Consider the following 25,628-nt stretch of genomic DNA (forward strand, 5'->3'; position numbering starts at 1 on the left):
AAATCCACTGGCATTCTGAGCATACTAATAGCCTTATTATACCTTTTGGGAAAAGGAACAGTTATATTTGCCCCTCAAATCTGTCTTGAAAGCTTTGCCAACTATGAAAACTCAAATGATAATTTTAACACTTTGATGTGCTTTTGCCCCTGATCTCTGCCTTACAGTCAGAAAGAGGATTATATTTAAAATAAATCTGTTTTATACCATGGCTCAAGGGCACAACGAGTTATTTTTAGCCTTCAAAATTCACTAGATACTAGCTGGTAGACTAGTAGTTTCAGACTATCTCCTAAGGCTTAAAAAAAAAAAAAAACAATTCAGGAACATGGACAAACACAAGCCTAAAATATTCAATGTGAAAAAACTATTATTGTATTTTCTAACTTCAAAAAAGCTTAGGTAAGTGTTGCAGTTGGTACTTAACTGCCAAATACTCACTTGAAAATTGTTCATATACTTTAAATTTTTTTTTGGTACCAGGGTTTGAACCCAGAGGCCCTTAACCAGTAAGCCACATCCCTGGCCTTTTGTAATTTTGTAAAAATACTCCTTTTTAAATATCTTTATTTTTATTTGTTACTGAGGATGGAACCCAGTGCCTCATACTTGCAAGGAAAGAGCTCTACCACCGAGTCCCAGCCCCATCCCTGTATTTGTTTTAGAGACAAGGTCTCACTTAGTTGCTTGTGGCCTCGCTAAGTTGCCAAGTCTGGCTTTGAACTTGCAATCCTCCTGCCTTAGCCTCCCAAGTTGCTGGGATTATAGGTGTGCTACTGTGCGACTACTTTAGATCTTAAAAAACACAACCTTTTTATTCCTGATACATCTAAATCTGTGACTTCTCCAACTGTATAAAGCCATTCTCTTCCACATATTTCATAAACGTGTTACTATTTAACATCAGGATTACCAAAAAGTTATTTGAATTGATCTTTAAAACTTAATAAGGCTCTACTCAAAAAATTCCACTTGCTGTTATGCTCACTATGTAAGAACTACAAACAATACCAACTTCTGCCTTCTTTTTCTTGAGCCGACTTTTGAAGTTGGAGGTATGTGTTGAGAATTTTATCTCTCTGTTCATGAAAAAATCATGTTAATACAGATGCAGAAAGATGAGATGGTATCTCTGACCACATACCAACTTCCACACTGGTAATTAAAAAAAATAAGAAAGAGTCATGAACACATAATTTTAAAGTTTACTTTAAAAATGTAAATATCTCCCAATATTTAACAGGTAAAGAAAATAGCATATTGGTTTATTTTATGTAGTTGTTATATTTTATTTTCTAAGTAATACTGATTAAAAATATTTACACACCTACTTTTAAGTCCACAGTTTAGCACTCTTATTTGTATGGCTTTAAAAGTTATAGCACAAGATCTTTACATTAAGGATTGGGGGAAAAGATTCCATTCAAAACAAAGCCTGATATATTATATACATGTTTTTCTCTGTACTTTATTTTAAATACATTAATTTTTAAATGATGCTCATCTTTTTTTTTTTTTTCATCTGTGGTAAAATACTAGTGCAACTTTTCATCAAAATAAAGTTTACCACAGATGTAAATGAACTCTCCCAATTGAAAATGGCCCTTTAGCTGCCATTAAATGAAATTTCTCAATCTAACTTAAATGAAAAAGAATTGGTAGTTGTCATCATAAGCAAAAATATGAAGTACTATAGCACTGTCTACATTGCTCCTTATAACACAAACTTTGAAAGAACCAGAGATGTTTTATAGAAAAGTCTAGTTGGTTTTAAAAAGGCACATGGGTGTTTTTTTGTTTGTTTGTTTGTTTAACATTCTGGAAATTTTGCCACCACCACTCTTTCTGTTGCAGAGATGGCACCTGTGACTATTGGGGTAGACAAGAATATTGTTCAAACTAAAGAAAGCCAGCCAAAATTTTAACTGCACAGTAACAACGCACTTTCTTCATGCAGCCTTGTTTCCTACATATTCAATTTTCTAACATGCATTAGAATACATAAACTTGTATTCTAATGATTTTACATTTGATTTTACAATATGGAAAAAATTTGAGGAAGGACATGACCTGGGGAAGAGAAAATGGTGATAAAGAACCCTTACTACAATGAAAATAGATACTTTCGTACCCAACTATATAATAAGAATATAATCCATTTAAGTTTTCAGAAATATACTTCTCAAAGCTCCCCTTCATTTATGAGAAAGATCCTCCTCTGTGGCATTAACTGGGGTGAGGGGCATCAGTTTGTTTCGATAGAAACAGTTCAGAACAGGAAATAGTTTTTAACTTTGGTCCACTTGTCTATCAGTTTAAGGACAGTCACACTGCCCATAACCAGTTCAAAAACCCAACGTGTAAATTAAAAAATATATTCGTTATTTCAATCTAAAACCGGCATAGCTGTTCTGTCATCATTCTCTGCCTTTTCAACTTGGGAATCCACTGCTGGTTTGGTCTTTAAACCCTCAGCACCTCTGTGATCTTCCCTGGCAGCCTCAGCAGCATCTGCTTGGTTAGGCTCTCTCTCCTCTTGGCTCATGATTTCAGGGGTCACGTGATCCAAGTCTGCTTCTAGAAGCTCAGTTTGTACTTCCACTGGCATCTGATTTACCCGTTCAACATGCAGCTCCTCTACGTGTACTTCAGTACCTTCTTCAGTCTGAATTCGACCCACTTCTAGATAACTGACTTGGACCTGCTCTGGAAGCTCACTCATGTGTGAATCATGCACTTGGCCGTCCTGAAGCAGATCTGGATGGACTTGTTCCACAGTCACTTGTGCTGAATCCACCTGGACCTGAAGTAATGGTAACACATGCACCTTCCCAACTTGTTCTATAATAGTCATTGATGTCACTGGTTCAGTTTGCACACGTGTTTCTACTGAAAGGACTTCTTCAGTTACTAGACGCTCTGAAATATTATGAGTATCACTGAGGTGCCTCCTTAATTCATTTCCTTGCATAAACCACAAGTCACATAAAGTACAATGGTTGGGTTTATCTCCAGTGTGTATTACCAAGTGATCTTTGAACTGGTCCCAGCTGTTAAACACACTGTTACACACCTGAAATAACCAAAAGATAGATGTTAACTGAAAGAAGTATGGATTATTCTCTGTAATTTTAACATATATTGATAGTAAGTTGAAATATATTTTTTAAATATTTATTTTTTAGTTGTACACAATACCTTTATTTTTGTTTATTTATTTTTATGTGGTACTGAGGATCGAACCCAGGGCCTCACACGTGGTAGGCGAGCGCTCTACCGCTGAGCCACAACCCCAGCCCAAGTAAGTTGAAATATTATGAATATGGTATCTAAAATAAAATCTTGTCCAAGCTATTTCATAATTACTTGGTTGACTTGGGTCTTTTAGCTGCTAATAACTTTAAATATTCTGAGACATATTTCATATGGCCCTCATTGTTTAAGTCCCACATAAATTCTTAGAATATAAGTAGCCATATTATAATTTGTAGCATAATTTCAACACTTAAGAGACATAATCTTACTTTAAAAAAAAACCAAACCACTATTTTATCATGGAAGATGATGCAGCAGGTATAGCTATTCTGCCTCCCCAGTCTCTCCCAAATTCAGACGGACTGCTCCATGGCTAAGAAGAACTTTAGTTTCACACTACCTATTGTTTAGTAGGTATTTTTTTTTAATTGGTATCAGTGTCATCTAGGATTGAGTACTAAAACTATTTCTCCTTATAAAATCAACACAGTGATGTTCTTTACTCTCATTCCTTTCCAAACTGTCAACTCTGTACCTTTGCTTGAGATTCTCAGATGCTCCTAAACTTACGAGTTATGTCCTGATAGATCTACTGTAAATATTCTAAGTTGGAAGTGCTTTAAGTTAAAAATGCTTTCAATATACTTAAACCTACTGACTATCACAGCTAAGCAACAAAGTACACTGTAGAACATCAGCTGTTTCATTCTTGATCACTGACTGACTGGGACCTATGGTTCTCTGTTTCTGTCTAGCACCATGAGAGAGCATCCTATTACCTATTACTAGCTCAGGAAAAGATCAAAATTCAAAGTATGACTTCCACTGACCTTCACACTATTATAAAATTAAAAAATCCCAAATTGAACTGTGGTAAGTCAGGGACTACTACCACCTTTCACTATTGAAGAATGCAAATACAAATTCATTTGTTAAGGACAGAATACACCCACACATACCTGGCATTCATACAGCTTCTTCCTTCCCTTTTTTGCCCCCACTCCAGTTTGGCATGCAGTGAGATGACATTTGAGAGTACTATTTCTAGCAAATCGTTCATGACAATTTGGACACTCAAAAGGTTTTTCACCTATTATAAGAGAAAAAAAATATACTGACAATAAGAAAAACAGCAAATTTTAAGAGTCTGTTTTTTGCTTTTTGGTTACTTTTAATAGTACATTCTTAAAAGGGGAAATTCACAATTTATAATTCAGATATTTTACCACATCCAAGATTTCTCAGAGAAAATATGACTTAATGATGATTAATTTAATCTGAGCTCTGATGAAGAAATCAAATTTGGATTAAAGTTTTGTACCATGTTTTTCATTTCTTGCATTATTTTCCTTAGATAAAAATCATGACCAATCTGTTATTTTAGGGAAATGCATCACTATTCTTTCCATAAGCATTTTTATACACTTACCATGTAACAGATCATGTGCTAGATAATGAAGATAGAAAGATAAATACAATGTCCTTTAAAAAAAAATTCCTGTCAAAGGCCAGGGTAAGTGAAATATGTGATAATAAATAAATACACTGCACCGGAAACTCCTTACAGAAAACAGAGCCACAGGAAATGAATTGCAGCAGCACAAAAGAGGAGGGTAATTCTACCTGGAACGGAATGAAAGAAGGAATCAGGAAAATCTGCTCTAGGGAGAGGCCAGAAGTATAAAACAGCACAGTGGATGAGGATTAAGAAGGGAGAAACTGTTTCTCACAATGGGTGGAATGCCAATCAGAAAAGAACCCAGGACTCAGGAATCCAAGTAGGATTGGAGTAGCTGTGGTAGGAAAGATTATGAATTCAGTTTTGAGTCTGTTCAGTTCAAGTTACTCAGAGCTGAGGGATGGCAGCCAGTAGATAGTTGTATAAATAATTCTGGAGCCAAATAAGAGGGTGGACTGATATGTAGACTAGTGGTTATTTTCAGTGGTAATAAATACTTCCAGTATGGATAAATTTTCTCAGAGTATGTTGTATGATAACAAAATCAAGGAAAGGACTTAGTGAAACACCAAGTTAAAAAGGCAGATAGATGAGCTAGCAAAGAAAACAGAAATATAACTGCCAAGAAGCAGAAGGAATGAAAACTAAGGGAAACTATAGAAGTCAGTGGTAAACTGGGATCAGAAGCCAGATTTGTCTGGGATGAGGAGAGTTAGAGGCATGTTTGTGAAAACAATCAGTATAAAGACTCTCTCAAGAAAGCCTAGAAGTAAAGAGGAAAGGTGGCTGGGAGAACAGATTACTATGAGGGTTCTTCAAGCCAGGAGAAACCACTGTTATTTGCTGTGAGAGAAGGAGTACTACAGTGATGATCTGGAATAATCACTGAAAGAGGAAACAAACACCAAACTGTCTAACTGAAGATCTCAGACATGAATTATCTCTATCAGTACTCAGCAACCAGGGAGCAGGAGCAAATACCTAAAAAAAATCTTATGTCTTGGAATCATTTTAAGAGGAAGTGAGTTCTTCTAAGCAAGAAAATGTGGTTAGAGAGAAAAAGACTAAAATTTTGGAGGTGGAGCTCCAGAAATGAGGTCCCAGATGAGACCTTCATACTTAAATAGAAGGATTCATGCAGTCAAGTAACATTATTTCCTAAAAAACATACAGCTTTTGTACGATTTCCATGATAAAAAAGTAATATAAGAAAGATTACCTATTTACCCGGAATTACTGTTGATACAGAAACCCTTTAATTCCAAAAATGTTGGGAGATACTGCTAAAAGAAATATTAAATTTTGTGGTTTTATTATAATTTTTCATTATCAATAAAACTTACAAGTATAAACTTGTAGAACCTCTTTTAGGGGCAATTTGATAATATTTGCCAAGATTTTAAATGCACATACTCATACTCCTGGCAGTTCTCCTCTTAAAAATTAAGTTACTTGAACACACACATAAAGATAAATGTACAAGAATGCTTATTGCAGCATAGTTTATAATAGCAAAGACCTAGCAAAAACCTAAGTGTTTATTAATAGGAGTAGTTAATTATGGTATAACTATACACTAAAGTATTGTGCATCCACAATTTAAAAAAATTAAGTATTCATAGATACAACGTCCCCCCCCCAAAAAAAAACCAAGATAAATGTCACTGTTATCACGGCATGCTATTTGTTTCCCCAAAAGCAAGCATGTATGTGTATGGTTATTTGAAAATCCAAGGAATACACCTGGAAGGATAAATAAAGAAATGATAACAGTTGTTTCTTTCTTTCTTTGTAGTGCTAGGGATTGAACCCAAAGCCTGGCACATGCCTAAGAACACTCTCCACAACCAAACTATACCACCAGCCAGTAGTTTACTTCTGAAGAGATCTACTTAAGTAAAAAAGAGACTTTTCATTGTATGCCACTTGAACTGTTTCTATTTTAAAATTTACTTTAATAAGCCCAGTAAAATATAGAAATAGCAATAGATTATTTCTATTTTAGATGTGTGGGTAGCTGCAGTTTTCAAAGTGCTTTCACCATTTTCATATTTGTCACAACCCTGGAAAGTAGGCGTTACAGTTTGAATCTGCTTATGTTCCCCAAAGGCTCATGTTTTGAAGGCCTGGTCCCTAACTAGTGGTGCTACTGGGAGGTTGTGGAACCTTTAGGACATAGGGCCTAGCTGAACAAAGTGGGTCACTGAAGGTGTGCTTTTGAAGTATATATTTTGTCCTCCAGTCTCCTTTTCTTCTTCCCTCCTATTCTCTCTTCTTCCAGGCTGCCATGAGGTGAGCAGTTTTGCTCCACCATGCTTCATCACAGCCCCAGAAACAAAAAAGTCACATGACCATGGACTAAAACCCCTGAAATTGTGGGCCAAAATAAATGATTCCTCCTTCAAGTTGATTTATCTCAGGTATATATTTTGTCACAGTAATGGAAAACTGTGGGAAGGTATTGTTATCCTTATTTACACTTTGAGAAATCTCAAAGTAAAGTGAACCAGTCAAGTTCATGCTTGCAAATATCAGAACTAGAGTTGGAACTGACTTGATTTCTGGATCCACATTCTGATTCTACACTCTTCTCTCTTGGAAACTAGGAGTCCACTATTTAAAAACATGGCTAAAGGCCAGCTCTAGGTTGTCTTTCACACTGGTTATCCCTCAGGCATGGCTGTCAGTTGCTCTGGTTCTTCTTTAACACCTAAACTGCTTACCTGTTTTTTCTGTAATTTAATAACCCCCAATCATTTGGTCACCTAAATGAGAAAGCTAGGAAGCTCCCTCTCTAATACCACCCCCCTCTGCCTCCCCACCACCTCACTGGTCACCAAATCCTATGGATTTTACCTATGTATTACTAAAATGTCCAACCCTTTTCCATTGTAGCTACCTTTACCAACTCCCCATTCTGGTTTACTTGAACAGATTCCTTATTAGAGTCAGTAGGTTTCACGCTGCTCCAATCTATCTTGCCAATCATCTAAACCAAATTTGATCAGATTGCTTTCTGACTTAAAACTCCTTTAAAATGACCCAGAATCTTCCAAGATAAAATCCAATCCTTCAGCATATGCACTACCTGCACTCCTAATGACTTGCTTCCACTTGTTTTTATGTCTGAATGTTTCATTTCCTTTGTCTGGAATGCCTGTTTCCAGGCTTCTTCTCTTGAGTCACCATAGGGTAACCCCCAGAAAGCCATCTTTGTCTCTTCCATCCCAAGCAACCCAGCATTTAGCTTATCAAACTCTGTCTGAATATTTTCCCCAATATAACTGAGCTCCTTGGATTCTAAGTCCATGATTTAGCAGAATGGGATCATTACTATAATAAATAAATTCAGAGTATGTCAATAGCTAAAACTTTGCAAATCAAGCCTCAGATTATGGTACATGCTTTAAGAATATACAACAAAAACATTAAACCAATAAAAATATTCAAAATATGAAAATGAGTTGGGGTGTATTATGTTTTGTGGCTGGGGACAGGATTGTCTCCAATTTTTGTACTTAGTTGGTTACAAGAAAAAATTTGTTGAAAGGGAAAAGTGATCATCCTTTATTAACAAACACAATTTAAAAATGCTTACTTATGCTCTTCTCAAATTCACTAAACCATCTATCACTTACCTACAACAATCTTGTCACTGATTACTAGCAAAGTAATTGAAGTTAAATGTCAAAACTGTTTATGTGCTAAAGTGATCGTCCAGTGGACATGTGGTCCTATATTTTCTAATAACTTAGTTACTTTAGATTAAGTTACTTTATCTCACATCATTTTGAAATCAAAGAAATACAACCTACATTCTGTGTAATCCAAAATAAAGAGTACATTTTAAAATTTCTAAAACAGTTCATGTTGCCCTATTATCAAATATCATAGTCCTAAAAAGTAATATAAAAAAGCAACTGGTCCTCTGCTGGTGTGCTGGAAGTTCCTATCAAAGTTCACTGGTTACATTCTAATGATTGTTTACTGTTCTGGTGGTATTTAATCCTTTTGCAAAATTAACCCACAGTTATCACATAAACATTCAACAAGAGACCCAAAGAATAGATGAATATTTGTTTTGTTTTTGTTTTTTTGGTACCCTTTTGGAACTCAGGGGCACTCAAGCACTGAGCCACATTCCCAGCTCTATTTTGTATTTTATTTAGAGACAGGGTCTCACTGAGTTGCTTAGCACCTCAATGTTGCTGAGGCTGGCCTTGAATTTGCAATCATCCTATCTCAGCCTCTCAATCCACTGGGATTATAGGCGTGCACCACTGCGCCTAGCTGAATATATACATATACATACATACATATATATATATATATATACACACACACACATATGTATGTATTTTAAATATCAATTGAGCCGCCCAGCTTTGTTTCATTTATTTATTTATTTTTATGTGGTGCTGAGGATCGAACCCAGTGCCTCCTGCATGCAAGGCAAGCGTTTAACCACTGAGCTACAACCCCAACCCTGAATATTTGTTTTTTTAAGGACCAAAAAATCTTTATCAGTTTCTAAAGTGTACAAATCTGAAATCAGAATTTAATTTACATAAAAATTTACTGTGTATTAATTACCCAAACTAGTCCCTTAAAACCTTTTAAATTCATACTGAGCCTTAAGGATAGTACATTCTCTGACTACTCTCTACTCCTGTATTTAGTTTCCAAATATTGACAGCAAGAATTCAAATGGCAAAGGATACCATATTATCTGTTTCTACCTAGTTTCTCATTTTCAACTAATATTAGCAAGTGATTCTAGATAGTGAGGGGTCTATAAAAATATTTCACCAAAAGCTTTCTCCAAACTCTAGCATCAAAGAGAAAGATCCCGAATAGTATAGTGTATCTATGTTGTAGTCACCATATCAACCATCTAAAAAACAGCCTTAACCACTACCTGCAATGAGGACTTGGGAACAAGTGTTCAGAAGCCTGATACTCAGCACTTACTTGTTATAGTGGACTTAAGGACTCTCTGAGTTTCAAGCTATTGGTAGCAGGTCCTATGCATGGTTCACGAGACCTCACAAGGAAATGATTGGGGAGTGGGAACAAGGACAGTGAATCAGACAGGGAAACAAGCAAATACAGACTTATGAGAACCATAGGGCCTTAGACAGACCTTTCTGGAACCTGTGCTTTAGGTCTAGGATGGCTCCCAGGAGTAGGAATAGTATGAAGACATGATCCTTCTTAGCTCCCTGGCTATCCACCAGTCCTGACACATTTGCTGGTGAGAGATGTGAAGATGGTATATTGCCTATCAACTAGGCCAAAACATAACTAAATGTATGCAAAAAAGTATAAACATGTCAGAGACATCTTATAAATGTACTTATCTATGTAACGTATTAATAGGAAAAATGTAATAACAGGAACAGTAAAGTCCCACTATTAGGACTGAATAATTTATAATCCTTAGTAGGTAAATCAGAATATTTTATGTATTTCTTTGAAAAATATAGAAACTGGTAAGGCATAAAAGGGACAATCACTTTCAAAGCTGATAATGATTTGCATTTAAAGTATCAATATTTCAACAATACTATAAATGCAATGTGTGTTTTGTCTTAGAAAAGACAGAAGTTATTAGTTTATATGGCACTATTTAAAAAAACAATTTAGACTTCATATAAATGTGGAATAAATACACTTTTAACAAAGTATTTTCTAATTACCTGTATGTTTTCGAAGATGCTCTTTAAAATGTCCAAAGTGGTCAAACTGTTTCTCACAGTACTGACATATATGAATTTTTTTCCCAGTTCTTTGCTTCTTACTCACTCCACCTTCTTCAAGGTGGTAACAATTTAGGTGCTGTTTCCATGCGCTCTCCCGAAGGTACCTTTTATTGCATATTTCACACTTGAAACTCTCAGTGGAGTGTGATTTCATGTGTTCCTTAAAATGGTAAAACAATTTAAATGAACGGTTACATTTCTCACAATGGAACAAGTCCTTCACATGTGACAGCTGAAGTTCCACAATTTCAATACCTTCTACCTGTTTGCTTATGGGGTCAGATGCACAGCCATCTTCTTCTTTAATCTGTCCTTTTCTATCACCTTGTCGGTACTTGCTGGTAATATCTGCCAACAATGCTAAAGCAGAATCATCAGAGGAACCTGTGCTCTGTATGTACTTTATGGACTGCTTGGCAGAAGCCACTTCCTCTAATGTTTCCATGCTTTCATCTTCCACTTCAATTGTGCCTTCAGCAATCTCCACCTCAATTTCAACAGGCTCTGATTCTGCAGATGGCAATGACTCAGTGATAACATTTGAAGTTTCTGCAATCTTTCTTTTTTTTGCCTCATTTTTTCCTGTGGTATTTTCCTCTAATGGAGCTGAATTTTCTTTGTTTCTGAAATATATAACATATGAATTAAAAAAATATACAAGATCAAAATCTCAGCAGGCTTTTTTGAAGAAACTGATAATAAAATTTATATAGAAAGGCAGAAAACAAAATTGGAAGGTACATACCGATTTCAAGACTTCCTACAAAGCTACAGCAATGAAGATAATGACACTGGTGAAAGCACAACTATGAAGATTAATGGAACAGAATAAAGTCCAAAACAGAGCCCCACTTACAGAATAAACTTTTGAAAAAGAGGTTCCAAAGTATTTTAATAAAGGAAAGATAATATTTTAATGGTGGTGCTAGAACATCTGATATCGACATGGAAAATACAAACTACAACCTTTACTTCACATCATACATTAAAAAATTAACTCAAAATGAAGCTGGCTTTTAAAAAAACCACTGAAAATATAAAATATTGGAGGGTGGACAGGAGAAAATCATAGTTACAGACCAAGTGAAAACCCTTAAACTTTTATGTCAAAACTAGGCAAAAATGGAAATGATATGATAATGGGGCAGTAAACGTCCAGGATTAAGAAGTATTCTTTCAAGCCAAAGGCATGACCTAGAAGTTCCAACTGGAAAGCAACATGAGAGGGGGCAGCTGAAATCACGAGTTTTCACAGCTGAAACAGACTGTCAGAAGAATAACCAGAAGAATAACCTTGAGGTCTCTGAAGGGGCTGAAAACACTGGAGGTTTGTTTGTCTGAACCCCATGCAGTCTGTGTGTTGTTTGAAACCAGAATCACTTTCTTCCTCCATAACTTCTCTTCTATCTTTCCCTTCCCCTCTACTTTCAAGTGCTTTTAAGGAGAAAGAAAATTAAGGGGAGAGCCAAAGTCTCCCTATTCTCAAGTGGAGCTACAGTCAATATGTACTCACCAAGTATGATGGGAGAAACTCAGGAATGTGAAGAACTCAAACTTTCAAGTGCCTAACTTACTATCCTACCTAGTTCCCTGAGGGAGAAAAGGCACTTTACATTTAACTGATGGGGTACGGGCATGATTCAGAGCAGGATAGGGAAGTTCTCTCGACCTTGGGGGGTGGGGTTGATTCTATAAACTGCTGTTTCAGTGCTTCAGCATCTAACAATAAGTACATTTACAAGATTTAGAAAGACAGTAGTAAGGTTAGAAGTGCCCAACAAGTGTCATCTGTCAAATGTAAAGGGTATATTTAAGAAAGCAGTCAGTTTATACTTTGGCTTTATATGAAAAAGTGGTAGCTCCCACTCTCTGTTGACCAAAGTAAAGCCAACAGGTTAATGGGATCCTTGACTCACTAATGGTTTTGTTAGGTTGAAACCTGATGGTGTTCACTGGGCTGCTGAAGGTGTTCAACCTCAAAACCATGAAAACTAAAAGTAGACACAATGGCTTTGCCCAATGGGTAGAAACTGAGACTGTCCTCATAACTCTGGTCAACATTCCCTATTCTTAATCTGGGTCACTTATTTTGATGCCCATATAAAGGATGGTTCTCTAATGAAATCAACTGGAATCAAACTGCTAATCACACCTGCACCCAGACTGTCACCATTAATGCCTAGATCCAACTTATTCTGGATGTGCCAACACATTCACCATCATGGATTGAGCACAAGTAAAAGACCCTGTTTCTGATGTAGACTGTGTGCCAGACTTGTGACACCTACAAAGAGTTGCCCTGTCTGTCTCAGAGTGAAAAAGCCATATCACATGGTTTTGTCTCTGGTACTTGAAGGCTGACTATACTAGACTTTTGGCTCCATCTCTAGGCTGTCAGTTGTGCTTTACCACTGTTAACACTTTTTCAGTTTACACTGTTGCTACTGCAGTCTGATCAGCTAGTTCAGGCCACACATTGTAGCCTCTGAAATTAATCTATGTCTTCTGTTCAACTTTTTGGATCACCATCAGTCCGAGAGTACTGCAGTTTTTAATCACAAATGCTACTCAGTAATTGGCTAATAACTGGCTAACATTAAAGGTATTAATGGACTTCTCATACTCTCTACCATCAACAGATATTAATATTATGGAGCATTTAAAATGGCCTTCTCAAAACATTGATTCAAAAAGATTTCTGACTATTTCCCTCACCTCCTCCTTGACCAAAAAATCTGGGTAAGGCAGTTTGGTAATCAAATTCAGTTGTCCACAGAAAGGAATCATCTCTTCTCAGCTGCTTCCTGGGTAATGATGAAGACAAAAAGGGGTAGGAAGGTTATATAATCCTAACTGGAAAATTTAGGATTCTGCCCTTTACATTCTTGGACATGATCCTTTTCTTTTCTCCCAAGAGCAACCCTATGACAATCTGGTTGGTACTTGTTTCAGGTGATACCCTGGTCAAAATAGGCTTAAAAGATCCAAACTTAATTCTAGTTCAACCATCTGGATTCTCTTACTGAACTGACATCATCTTTTTTCATGAGAATATTGACTACTTGGTTGAATACAATGCTAGCCAAATACACTTACAATGGCCCACATAAGCCAAAGAAACAAAATAGGTCTCTTTTTATAAAAATGGCACTCCAGATGAAAAGCTTGGGTAAGAGGAGAGGACTTCTAGAAAACAGGTGAAGTTATAGCTACCAGAATGAAACACAATGAATTTGTGGAGGGAGAGCAATTACCTTGGCACCTGGGGAGAGAACACCTTAGATCCCAAGAGGTATGGAGGAGGAAGGAACATTAATTATCTATCAGAACCATTCCTAGAGCCCTACCAATGAAAGAAAATGCTCTGATGCAGCTCTCCCCAACTATTACAAGCATCTTTAAACTGATGCTGAGTCTGCGGCCCCTCATCAGAAGGCTCTGATTATGATCTGATCATCAACTTTCTTAACTTTACCTAGAAGTCCTTTAAAACCACCTACGGATAGCCACGTTTCTGCACCTTCTAGTGAGGTTTTGCCTCACTATCTTTCTCATAGCCGACACGAAACCATAAGGTAGACAACTGCCACTCAACTGGTGTTCAAGTGCTTATGAAAAGTAGGAAAGACTGAACTGACTGCTCCTAATTTCTCCAAAAACTGCAAGACTCAAATCATTCTAACTGAAGTGAGAATGGGGGGAGACCACACTGGAGGCAATGTCAGTCTGTGCCCCAGAATAATGGAGGGCTCAATTATAAATAATATTTTCTTTCCAGGACTCCTAGGTTGCCCAGGGACTGTATTTCTTGTGTACTACCTTGTGTACTTCACTGTACTACCTTCCTTCCCTTTACAAAACACGATGACTTACACCTCAGAAGTGGTTACAAGGGACCAGAAAATGTTTAAGAAGACCAAGTAGTCCTCAGATGACTGGAAATCTTTCCAAACCTAGGCTACTGCTGGTTAGAAGCTCCTGAGGGAAAGCTTACTGGAAGAATAAGTGACTTATTTATGCATGTCCTGTGGGCAGGATTCCCCTCCACAGGAGTTGTCCAATTAAAAAGGTGGTAAAAATCTGTCTCACTGAGGCTGATGTGATCAGCAATGACAACACTTGGGCTCTGGAAGGCACTCATGTCAGGATCAAATCACTGGCAAGAGTATGAATGATGGACTTGCCCTAGACTTTCTCCTCACGTGACAATGCAGTGTATAATTGCTAAAACATCTTGTTACACTTAGCCTAAGGCCAAGTGGTAAAATCAATACAGAAACTAAAGGAGAAGGCCACCTTTCTAGGAATTTGCTCTGTTGTCTGATTCTAGAAGAGGCCCTGGATGGATGGGTCAATGATTAAGGTCAGTACTAAAGAATGGCCACATCCTACTTACTGAAATTCTATTAATAGTAATCTTGAATCCAGTATGAGAAAAACGAAATGGATCAGGTCCCAGTCCCTACTGGTATATTAATCAAGAGTGACCAATGAAGTGGTATTGTCATGGAAAATTTCATCAGAGGTCAAAATCATATGAAAATGAAAATATCATCAGGAGACAACTGTCCATGGATTGCATGTCTTATAAACAAAGGCACTGAGAGCCTTTCACATTGGACCAACAATTCAAGATTGCTCATATAGCCAAGGGCTTTAAAAGATAAAGCCTGTCTTCTTCCAGAGTTTAGGTAGATTTACTTATCATCCAGTATAATAAAAATAATGTGCCCTCTAGGACAAAGGTTTCTTAAAGTTCAGGAACTGAACTGCAATTCTACAATGCAAACCACTGAGCAGAGCACACATGTAGGCCCTGTGTCATCCCTATGGGAATTGGGGCAGGGGCAGAAAAGGAAAATTGATAGAAACATAGATCCCACACTGTTTCCTGTGCTATAAGTAATCAAGTCCTTTTTCTTTGAATCAAGAGTTTCATGTAATGTGCTCAAACTGGCTGACCAACCTATTAGCTTGCAAATATGATAAAACCTTAGACCCTTCAGAGTTCTTGATGATAATTTAAAAAGCGGGCAGATTTGACTAGAACTGATATGATTTGAACTCTGCCAAAGAATATAAACAGATGGCAAAATGCACATGAAAAAAAATGCTCAACACCATTAGTCATTGGGAAAATGCAAACTAAAACAACTATACCTCCAACACCAGCATGGCTAAAATGAAAAAAACCTGATCACATTGAGTACTAGCAAGTCTGTGGAGCATATACTATAATGTATAATGGCACAACTTTTGGAAAAGTCTGGTACTTTCTTCAAACATTAAACATATATTTATCCAGTTATTCCACTCCTACATATTTGCCATAAAAAAAAATGAAAGCATGTCCAAAGAACCGCACACAAATGTTCATAGCCACTTTATTTGTAAAAGCCCAAAACTGGAAAAACCTAAATAGCTACTAACAGTTAAATCAATAAATTATGGTATACTGCCCAGCAATAAAAAATGTTATCTATATATACACACACAACAATGTAATAATTACAGTGAGACAAACAGATAAGTATATTTCATATTCATGATTACATACATAAAATTCTAGAAAATGTGAATTGATCTATAGTGACAGCAGATCAGCATGGTGAATGAAGATAGGCATAGGAGAGAGAATGAATTACAAAACTGAGAAACAGTGACGGGTGACGAATATGTTCATTATCTTAATAGTGATAATGGCTTTATATATATATCTGCCAAAACATATTTATGTGTTAAAACTCAAACAGTATACTTTAAGGAGAAGGCCACCTTTATACTTAAAAAAAAAAAAAACAAAAAACTTCCAAATGGTTTCCCAAAGTTAAACATATCTTACATTCAGTTCTATCCTATTTCTAGATGTTTACTAAGAGAAACAAAATCATATGCCCACTCAAAGACTCGTATATAGCAGTGTTATTCTAACCTTACAATTCTAACAATTAAAAGCAATAATAACTTAGACATCATCACATAAAGAAACTGTGGTATATCCATATTATGGATACTCAATACTGAGTAGTGCAGATGCATACCGAGTAGTAGAGATACCACTCAGTAATGGAAAGGGGCAAAATATCACCACACCACCATGCACAAATCTCTAAAGTACAATGCTAATGGAAAACAATCAAATGCTACACGCTGTGAGTCTATCTATGTGACTTTTACAGGACAGTGCCACTGTACCCAGCCATCTATATGACATTTTAAATAAGGTAAAACTACAGTAATAAAAATCACATTTGTAGTATTCAAGATCAAATAGAAGGAGTCAACAGAAAAACCTTCTAGGGTTACGAAAATATTTCTGTATCTTGATTGTGGTGGTGGTTACACCAGTATATACAAAAAAAAAAAAAAAAAAAAAAAAAAAAACCAGCTGGATGAAGTGATGCACACCCTAATCCCAGTGACTTGAGAGGCTGAGGCAGGAGGATTACAAATTTTAGGCCAACCTCACCAACCTAGCAAGACCCTGTCTCAAAATGAAAAAAGGGGTGGTGGTGCGGCTGGGATGTGGCTCAGTGATAAAATGTCTCTAAGTTCAGTCCCTAACCCGCCCATCGCCCCCCCCCCCCCGCCAAAAAAAACCAAAATTCAAACTGTACAATTAAAATGGGCAAATGGTTATTACATGTAAATTATACTTTAAGAGGCAGGGAAGAAAACAAAATTTATATGGCAACTAATGCTTTGTAACAAATAACAAAAACCTTCTCATACAGTTTTAAATAAATAATTAAGCAATTCCAGAAAAGCAAAAATAAGGCCAAAGTATGTTTTTAAGTGTCATTTTAAAAAAGTTCACACTATATTCCAAAAACAATCCCATATTGCAAATCTAAGACAAGTACTTCATGCACCTTCTGTATCTGCAAAATGGTTACACAATAATCTTTTCAACAGTGTTCTCTTCAGCAGTCAAGTTAAACACAAAATTTTTATTCATAAATTATTTAGCTTGTTAAATCTATGTCTTTTGCTCTGATGGGGATAGCCTGTTAATTCTATATCTTCCTTTTTAAGGACCCATATGACTCTCAGCTATTGATTATGTGGTCATTCCTCTGATGACAAATACTGTTATTAATAGAAAATTAATGGCCCACTTTGGAATGCTCCAATTCCCTAATAAGTTTTTGATTTAACATCAACTCAGTATAATCATTTGGAAGACATTTTAAATGACAAACTCAACTTGCATGGTATCAATAATACAAATAATTACAATTTAATTGAAACTAAGCTATGACTATGACCTGGCCACTCACTTTAAAGAGCCACCCCAATAGAAAGATGTTAAAATGAGAAAAGAAACATGTTTCCTTTAATGAAGCAGTTTTGTTCAAGTGTTGAGGCAAATTGTAAATTAATTCTACCAGTCTTCTTATGCTCATTTTAATGAGTATAACCTAGTGAACCCAGATCCTTGCTCCAGAAATAAAGAATAACAAAAGTGCTGCTACCCAACATTAGTTCAGCTAGTATTTAAGGCTGAATGGCCAGGTAAGAAGTAGTTTTAGAGGCTCCTGAAAGATAAAAATGCATAACTCCTGTCTCAAAGCAGTTGAAAACTAAAGGGAAAATGTAAGGACAATAATAGTATGATTATTGCTTAAGCAGAAAATGTATAAAGATAAAGTAAAAATACAGAAGTATCTAAGTCAATCTGCATGGCACTGTCATGTAAAACTTTAGAGAACAAGTGGCTTGCTCTGGATTGAGAATAGAAAGATGAGTAAGATTCTGTCAATGAACAAGCAGGAAGAAGGCATTCCAAGCAAAGAATAGAGCATATGCCATAATAATACTGCTATATGGCATTCACTGTTTTAAGTGCTTTACACATACGAATTCAAAGGACAGATCTAAAACAGGATAACAATATTTGGAGATCTGATCTCACTTAAGAGCTTATTCTTCAAATAGTCCTAATCATAAGTCATTTATTAAAGACAATCAACACTGATTGCTTACCCCTGCAGCTACTAAGGTGGCATTACCAATTGGGGCTCCCAAGAAGTTGACCAAAAACTTAAAAGGAAACGGATGGGTAAATGTGATGTCCATAGGGAACTCTGAAAAGCTCTGACTTATTACAGGGAATGTAAAAGATCACACATAAGCACAAGGCTGGGTGCCTGCCCCAAAAAGATCTTAGGAGGCCCAAAGCTTTGTCATCTGATCTTGAGGTTCTACACACTCAGAAAGGAGAGGCTAAAGCTGAGTTGCAATGGAACAGAGGAAATGTAGCATCACACACGGGGGTGGGTGGGGTTAAGACTCTCCCTGTAGAATATCTAGCTGGTTCAAGAAACAATTCAACATGTTACTATTATTTTTACTGAATAGCACAGATGGTCGTAATTAATATAAGGGTCTTATAATAAATCCTCTAAAAGGTTCTAAATAAGCTATACAACATGAATACCCAATTGTTTTTACCTTTACCTTCCAAAGACTAAGTATGTGAACTTCATTAAATTTCTCCCAAATTCAACCTGGCCACTGTTACAAAATATGTTCCACTGTTCTGCTGCCAAGAACTTTCCCTATGGGCTGACAACTCACACTCATGAGCAACAGAGGTCATACAAAAAACACTTGATTTCTTCAAGATTTAACTACATATCTGATACTGACACATCCATTTCCATTCCCTAGTCTACCTTCATTTTGAGAAGGGATGTCCTAATCAGGCATCCCTCTTCAGCACACACCTCTATTTTGCTACCCAAGTTTAGCTCTCTTTATAGGAGAGTACTAATCTGGTTTTGACTGAGACACAAGCATTTATCTATCATTCACAAATTTTATTGAACAACTACTATGTCTTAGGTGCTATAAATACCAAGACCTTGTCAGAAAAAATTGATTTTAAATTGTCTTCAAACTAATTAAAAGAAATGGTACTTATGGACAATTAAGGCCACACAGTATGGTAGACCTAGGATATTAAACCAGGGAAAATGACTCCGGAGCTCTTATTCTTAGTCATTATCTTAGATTGCTCCTATTCATTTTGTAAACATGTTAAGGTCTTTGTTCATTATAACTCCTTAATGTTATCTTCATATCTCCTAGGAGGAATTTTATGTTTTAATACCAGGAATGGCTCCTTGGAGCAAGTGATGAGACGATCCTTAAACAATGAATAATGTAACTGAATACTAGGTTTTTTTTCTTTTCCTTGCATTCCAGAACTCAGAGCTAGATGTACCCCATATAGTAAGTATATAGACTTAAAATGGAATGCATTTATGTTATTATTCTAATCTGATTATCTCCATACCCTAGCCCAACCTATTTATTTCATCTTCACCAATTTTCTCAGTGATTTTTAAACAGTACTGTGCTAGCCTTTGTAAGCCAAACCCTTTATGGAATATAGCATGATATAAATAATTTATAATTTGAATCAACAAAACAGTTTACAGGAATTCACAGAACTCTGAAAAGGGCTGCCTAAACTTCCTTTACCAAAAATACTACTTTAATTCTTAGCAGTTTTCAAACAATAACAGTAAATCAAATGCAAGTAAAAGAACAATCACTCATTATCTAGAAGAATTTTATAGATCCTTAGATATTCTTAATTTTAAAATGTCGGTTCTTTAATGGCATGACACATACTGCAAATTTTAACTAATAGGGTGAACATGCCTGAATATAACTATCTGTACCACGCTCAAGAAATAATTACCTGACTTCAAGGGCTTTAATAGCTTCTAGCATTTGTAGAAATTCTGCTGCTTTCCATACGTCATTGGCTTCTTCTTCTCCTTGTATCATTAGTTTTGCTGTGTATGTGAACTCAATTAAATGACGAAAGGCCATTTTACTAACACCTGTAAAAAATATGTTCATTAGTATGTATTTACATTAATTCAAATCAATATGAATCAATATAGTCAATTACAATATGTAGTAAAGAAAAAAGTGCTTGTAATTTGATTACCAAGTTTTTAAAAAAATTTCCTAGAAAAATTAGCATTAACAGCATAATTCACATGACAGCCACATACCAACACTGCTAACACCTCCCAATTGCTGAGGCTGGCTTGGAACTTGAAATCCTCCTGCCTCAGCCTCCCGAGCTGCTGGGATTATAGGCGTGTACCACTGCAACCGGCAAAAAAGCTTTATTAACCCACTTAAACCCCAAGTGTTCCATTCTGTGAATATCTCAATGAAATTTACACTATTACATTAAAAGAGGCTGAAAATCATAATCTATAGTTTGTTATTAATTGCAACTATCTTTATTATTATATAATGATATTACATAGTTTTTATAAGTGTTCCACATCTGGGACAATGGGACAAAATGTACTCTTTTTTTTGATATCTATGCTTTTCATGTCAAAAGCATGAAATGTTTACTTTACTCATGCTTATTATGAGATGATCATGTGATTTTTTATTATTAATTTTGTAAACATCATATACCACATTAATTGAGTCCCTGGAGTAAATCTCACCTGATCATGGGGTATGATTCTTTTAATATGCTGTTGAATTTGGTTTGTCAGCATTTTGTAGAAGACTTTTGTATCTATATTCATCAGAGAAATTGGTCTACAGGTTTTTTGTTTTTTTTTTTTCTTGGTGGTTTCTTTATCTTGCTATCAAGAAAATGCTAGTTTCATAAGTGAGTTGGAAGTGTTCCTTCCTTTTCAATTTTTTGGAAGAGCTTGAGAAGGACTGAAATTAACTCTTCCCCTTCCTCAAATGTTTGGGTGAATTCAACAATGAAGTCTGGTCCTGAACTTCTTTGTTGGGAGGTTTTTGATTCATGACTCAATTTTCACAGTATGTCTCTTCAGACTTTCTATTCCTTCATGATTCAATAACAAAACCTTCTTTAATACTTCCCCTACATTTAAATGTGTATGTATCTGCTCTGATGATTACAATGTATGGACATCTCTTGACTGTAACCTAGTTGAGAAATAATTTTAGATTTGTACATTCACCTTACAGTGCCTATCAGTGCATTCTAAAATTCAGAACACAAATCAGGAATAAATGGCAAAAGTTATTTTCAAAATTAGGCTTCTATGATTCCCACTTTTCAATTTTGTTTTTAAAAATTGAGGTAAATCTCTATTTCTATATACTTCTTAATCCTATAAATTATTGCTTTAGCCTGCTAAATCAAGGCTACAGGGAATTATTAAAACAAAGGAAAAACTAAGTTTGACAGATTTTTAGATTAAGAAATGCTAAGTCCAAACTGCACAAAACATATATAATTACAAATGACAAAAACAATTATGTGGGCTGAGGATGTGGCTCAAGCGGTAGCACGCTCGCCTGGCATGCGTGCGGCCCGGGTTCGATCCTCAGCACCGCATACAAAACAAAAGATGTTGTGTCCGCCGAAAACTAAAAAATAAATATAAAAATTCTCTCTCCCTTAAAAAAGAAAAAAAAATTAAAAATAACTGGATTCATCAAAGGCTAATTTTACTTGATTCCTCAATCATTTTTTCCTTGTCCTTTTTGTTTTTGCTTTTGGTGGTGCTAGGGATTGAACCCAGGGCCTCACACATACTAGGCAAGTACTCTATCACTGAGCCACATCCCCAGCCTTCCTTGTTGTCATCTTTTTATCATGCTTTCTTATTATACAAAAGTAGCCTATGTGAAACACAACTAGGTTTTGCTGTCTTTTAGGGAGTTTGGACCAAAAATTAAAATGCACAACTAAAGAGCTTTATATAAATGTTTATATATTTCTTAAAATAGAATGAGATTTTTAAATTTTTGTTTTAATTGTAGTTGGACACAATATCTTTATTTATTTTTTATATGTGGTGCTGAGAATTGAACCCCTTGCATGTGCCAGGCGAGTGCTCTACCGCTAAGCCACAACCCCAGCACCGAGATTTGAATTTTTAATCAAAACAGATATGTATCAAGCCTGGCTCAAAATACAAATATTAACAGAATCCTTATAACTATGAAATAATTTATTAAGTGATAAAAATTAAGATCAATCCTAGATAGTCTTACTCCTAAATCTATGGTAAAATTTTAAGTAGGATGTTGATGGGATAAAGATTTTAAACTTTTCCTTCCTGGTTGGAAAAATGGTCTGCAATCTCATTATAGGTCTACGATCTTTTACATAATTCTAAAGTAAAAATTAAATTGCTCTTTTTGTCTGTACCATGTATTCACATAACCCCCTCTTGGTTATTTTATGCGAAGGCAGGTGGGTCAACTACTGCTTATTCTTTCAGTTTATATCTTGACTTTCCCTTGTGTGCATGTGCAGTTAAGGAACTCCAACCCTGCACATTTTAGGCAAGGTTCTACCACTGAACTACATCCCCAGCTCCATATCTTGACTTTTGTTAAAAAAATTTTGGGGTACCAAGGATTGAACTCAGGGGCACTCAACCACTGAGCCACATCCCCAGCCCTATTTTGTATTTTATTTAGAAATAGGGTCTCACTGAGTTGCTTAGTGCCTCACTTTTGCTGAGGCTGGCTTTAAACTCAGGAGCCTCCTGCCTCAGCCTCCCAAGCCACTGGGATTACAGGTGTGTGCCACTGTGCCTATCTATCTATCTATCTATCTATCTATCTATATATATTTAGTTGTATATGGACACAATATTTTTATTTATTTATTTTTATGTGGTGCTGAGGATCGAACCCAGTGCCTCACACATGCCAGGCAAGTGCTCTACCACTAAGCCACAGCCCTGGCTTAATATATTTTTATCAGAAAGATTTTGCTGAATCCTTGGGTTTTCATATTAGAGATCTGCACTATTTTAGATAAAAATTTTTAATACTACCAAGAATCTCATATTAGGATTATGTTATTTTTTCTTGTACAAGTCCAAAGGTCTGTTGACAATCTTCAAAAAATACCCTCTATCTGGAGAAGCTTCCACATGCCATATACTATTAATAGAGCATGTCAAGAACTGCAATATAACTGTGGAGAATTAAGAGCACCTGCTCCTTGCAAAATGGCCTATAGACATTTTTCTCTTTTAACAACCAGCACTATTATATTCAGGAAAACAAAATCTGAAGTTAGGAACAGAAAGTCATCAAAGGAAAATTAAGAAAATGAAGTGTTTACTGTTTCTCTTGGTTCATCTGTACATTAATCTCTTGTTTTTTAATCTATGCATAGATAGATTAAAAAATAGATTTACTGAAACATCATGACACTACTGTTGTTCCCTAATGAATTTCATATAGCCTCAATACATTTTATACCTAAAGATTATTTGCTCAGTATTTTGCAGCAAAAGTAGACAGCCATAAGCTCATTCGTGCCTATGCAGCATCTTCAGCCCTTATTTTCTTCTGAAATTCCTGATCCTTATCAATCATTTAAAGTTGGTCATTATATAGAGACCCAACAGTAAATCAACAGTGAAGTTTATCATCTGGAATCTGCTCTTACTCTCATATTTCCTATTTTATAGAACATATGCTTATTCCTCTCACTCACCATATATTGAATCAATGACAAACCTTGATTTTATCTCATTATCTCTCAACTACAGTCAGTACCTTTATTGTCTCTACTATTCCCAAACCTCTTAAAAACCAAGTTTCCCTACAAGTTTGTCAATAAAATTTGGTCAGAACATAAAGCTCTGTACTGTCTTTTTCCCACTTAAGTAAATATCAACATGTTATGCTTCAGAAATACTAATATTTGGTTACAGGATGTTACCCTAGACTCCACTGAGAATATGAATATAAACTGAATTGCATTTAGAAAATTTTTGAAATTTGGAATTGTGAGAAATACATCTGGCCTCCAAGAATTTGAATAAAGAATTGTGGAGGTTGTTTTGTGGATTTTGGTTGGTCAGACTTAGCTGAGCACTTAAAAGTGTTGTTTCCCATCTTTGGAATCACATCTGGGATGAGTATTTTTTATAAACATCTCAGGTGCTTCTTATGTGACCAGCCCAACAACTGTCCTATGAACAAACCAAATTAGTTAACATGAACTAACTGATAATACCTGCCCAGGTAATTGAAGTGGTAAATGATGTATAGTTGTGAAAATATTGTATTCTATCAGGACTAGTCTGCTAACTTACAAATCTCAGGTCTAATGGATTTTCTTACCAATCCCTTACCCCTCTCATGGAAGTGCACAGGAGAACACAATTTTTCTGGGAGTATCTAAATAAAATGTTAACATGAGCACCTTAATCTGAGTCTTCTCCCTGAGAGCAATGCTTAAAAAGAGTAAAAAAGGGTAGTATCTGGCATTTCCCTATAGTCTTAGGGAATTCTTCCAATTAGTGGGGGAAAAGTCCTACTCAACATGTACTTGGATGTTTGTCTTTGATAGTAGGGGCTAAAATATCTGGACCTGATATTCTAAGATTTGCCATTAAAGAGAAAACAGGCAATTGATCTGTGGTTTTAGGAAAAGTAGAAAGAGAATAAATTAAGAAAATTGGAGTCTCAGTTCTGAACCAGGGAATGAATAAATGTTGAAGACTGGATGTAGTGAATCCAAGTAGCAAAGCTAAGCTGGTATACAAACTGGCTTCAAGGGCAACAATTTTATTTAGAAGCCAAAGGTGAATTAAAGGTTCTAATCAAAGGTAATTTACCACTAGGAAACCAGAAAACAATGAAAGAGTTCAGCTTGTATGTATAACAATGACATCCACGAAGGATTTTACAATTCAATTTTTTAAACAAAGGTCATCTGCTTCTACAAAATCCTATAAGGCAATGGTCCTCAACATTGATTACACATTTGAGGTCCCAGTGCAGTGCAGCTCAAACTCTGTTCATAGAAATTACTGGAGGATCTTGTGATTCAGTAGGCCTGGGTGGAAACTGAGTCAATGTTTCTAACAATGTCCCAGGTGATACCCACTAATTACTAATCCTCAGAAAACATGCTGAAAAACAAGGAGTCAAAAAACTTAAATACAGGTATGTAAACCACACCCTTGAAAGACCTATTTAGTTGATCTGAAACTACAGCCTAGATGTTGGCATTTGTAAAAGTTCTCCTGGTGTTTCTAATGTACAACTAATTTGAACTGCTCCAAGTCACTGTTATAGATGAGGTTCCAGTTCTGGCTAAGATAAAGTACAAGCATGCTCCACCCAATTTTGTCCATTAATTACAA

At 35.9% G+C, this 25,628-nt stretch overlaps 1 protein-coding gene across 6 annotated transcripts in view; it reads right to left on the minus strand.

Moving 5' to 3' along the window:
• Window positions 1-1,805: 1,805 nt before the first annotated feature.
• Window positions 1,806-25,628, minus strand: part of ZNF131 (zinc finger protein 131) — a 29,039-nt gene continuing 5,216 nt past the window's right edge. For 4 of the 6 annotated variants that reach the window (XM_081291763.1, XM_081291764.1, XM_081291762.1 and 1 more), the window contains 4 exons: window positions 20,189-20,333; window positions 10,414-11,099; window positions 4,215-4,345; window positions 1,806-3,073 (listed from right to left, as the gene is read on the minus strand). In XM_081291763.1, the coding sequence (XP_081147889.1) occupies window positions 2,387-3,073; window positions 4,215-4,345; window positions 10,414-11,099; window positions 20,189-20,333 (1,649 nt within the window). In that variant the 3' untranslated portion in view covers window positions 1,806-2,386. Of the gene's footprint in view, window positions 3,074-4,214; window positions 4,346-10,413; window positions 11,100-20,188; window positions 20,334-25,628 lie in introns of those variants that run through there. The other 2 variants (XM_081291765.1, XM_081291767.1) reach the window with 2 other exon arrangements.

Source organism: Spermophilus citellus (genome assembly GCF_964194105.1).
Source record: "Spermophilus citellus genome assembly, chromosome: 1".
In the NCBI taxonomy this organism is placed as follows: domain Eukaryota; kingdom Metazoa; phylum Chordata; class Mammalia; order Rodentia; family Sciuridae; genus Spermophilus; species Spermophilus citellus.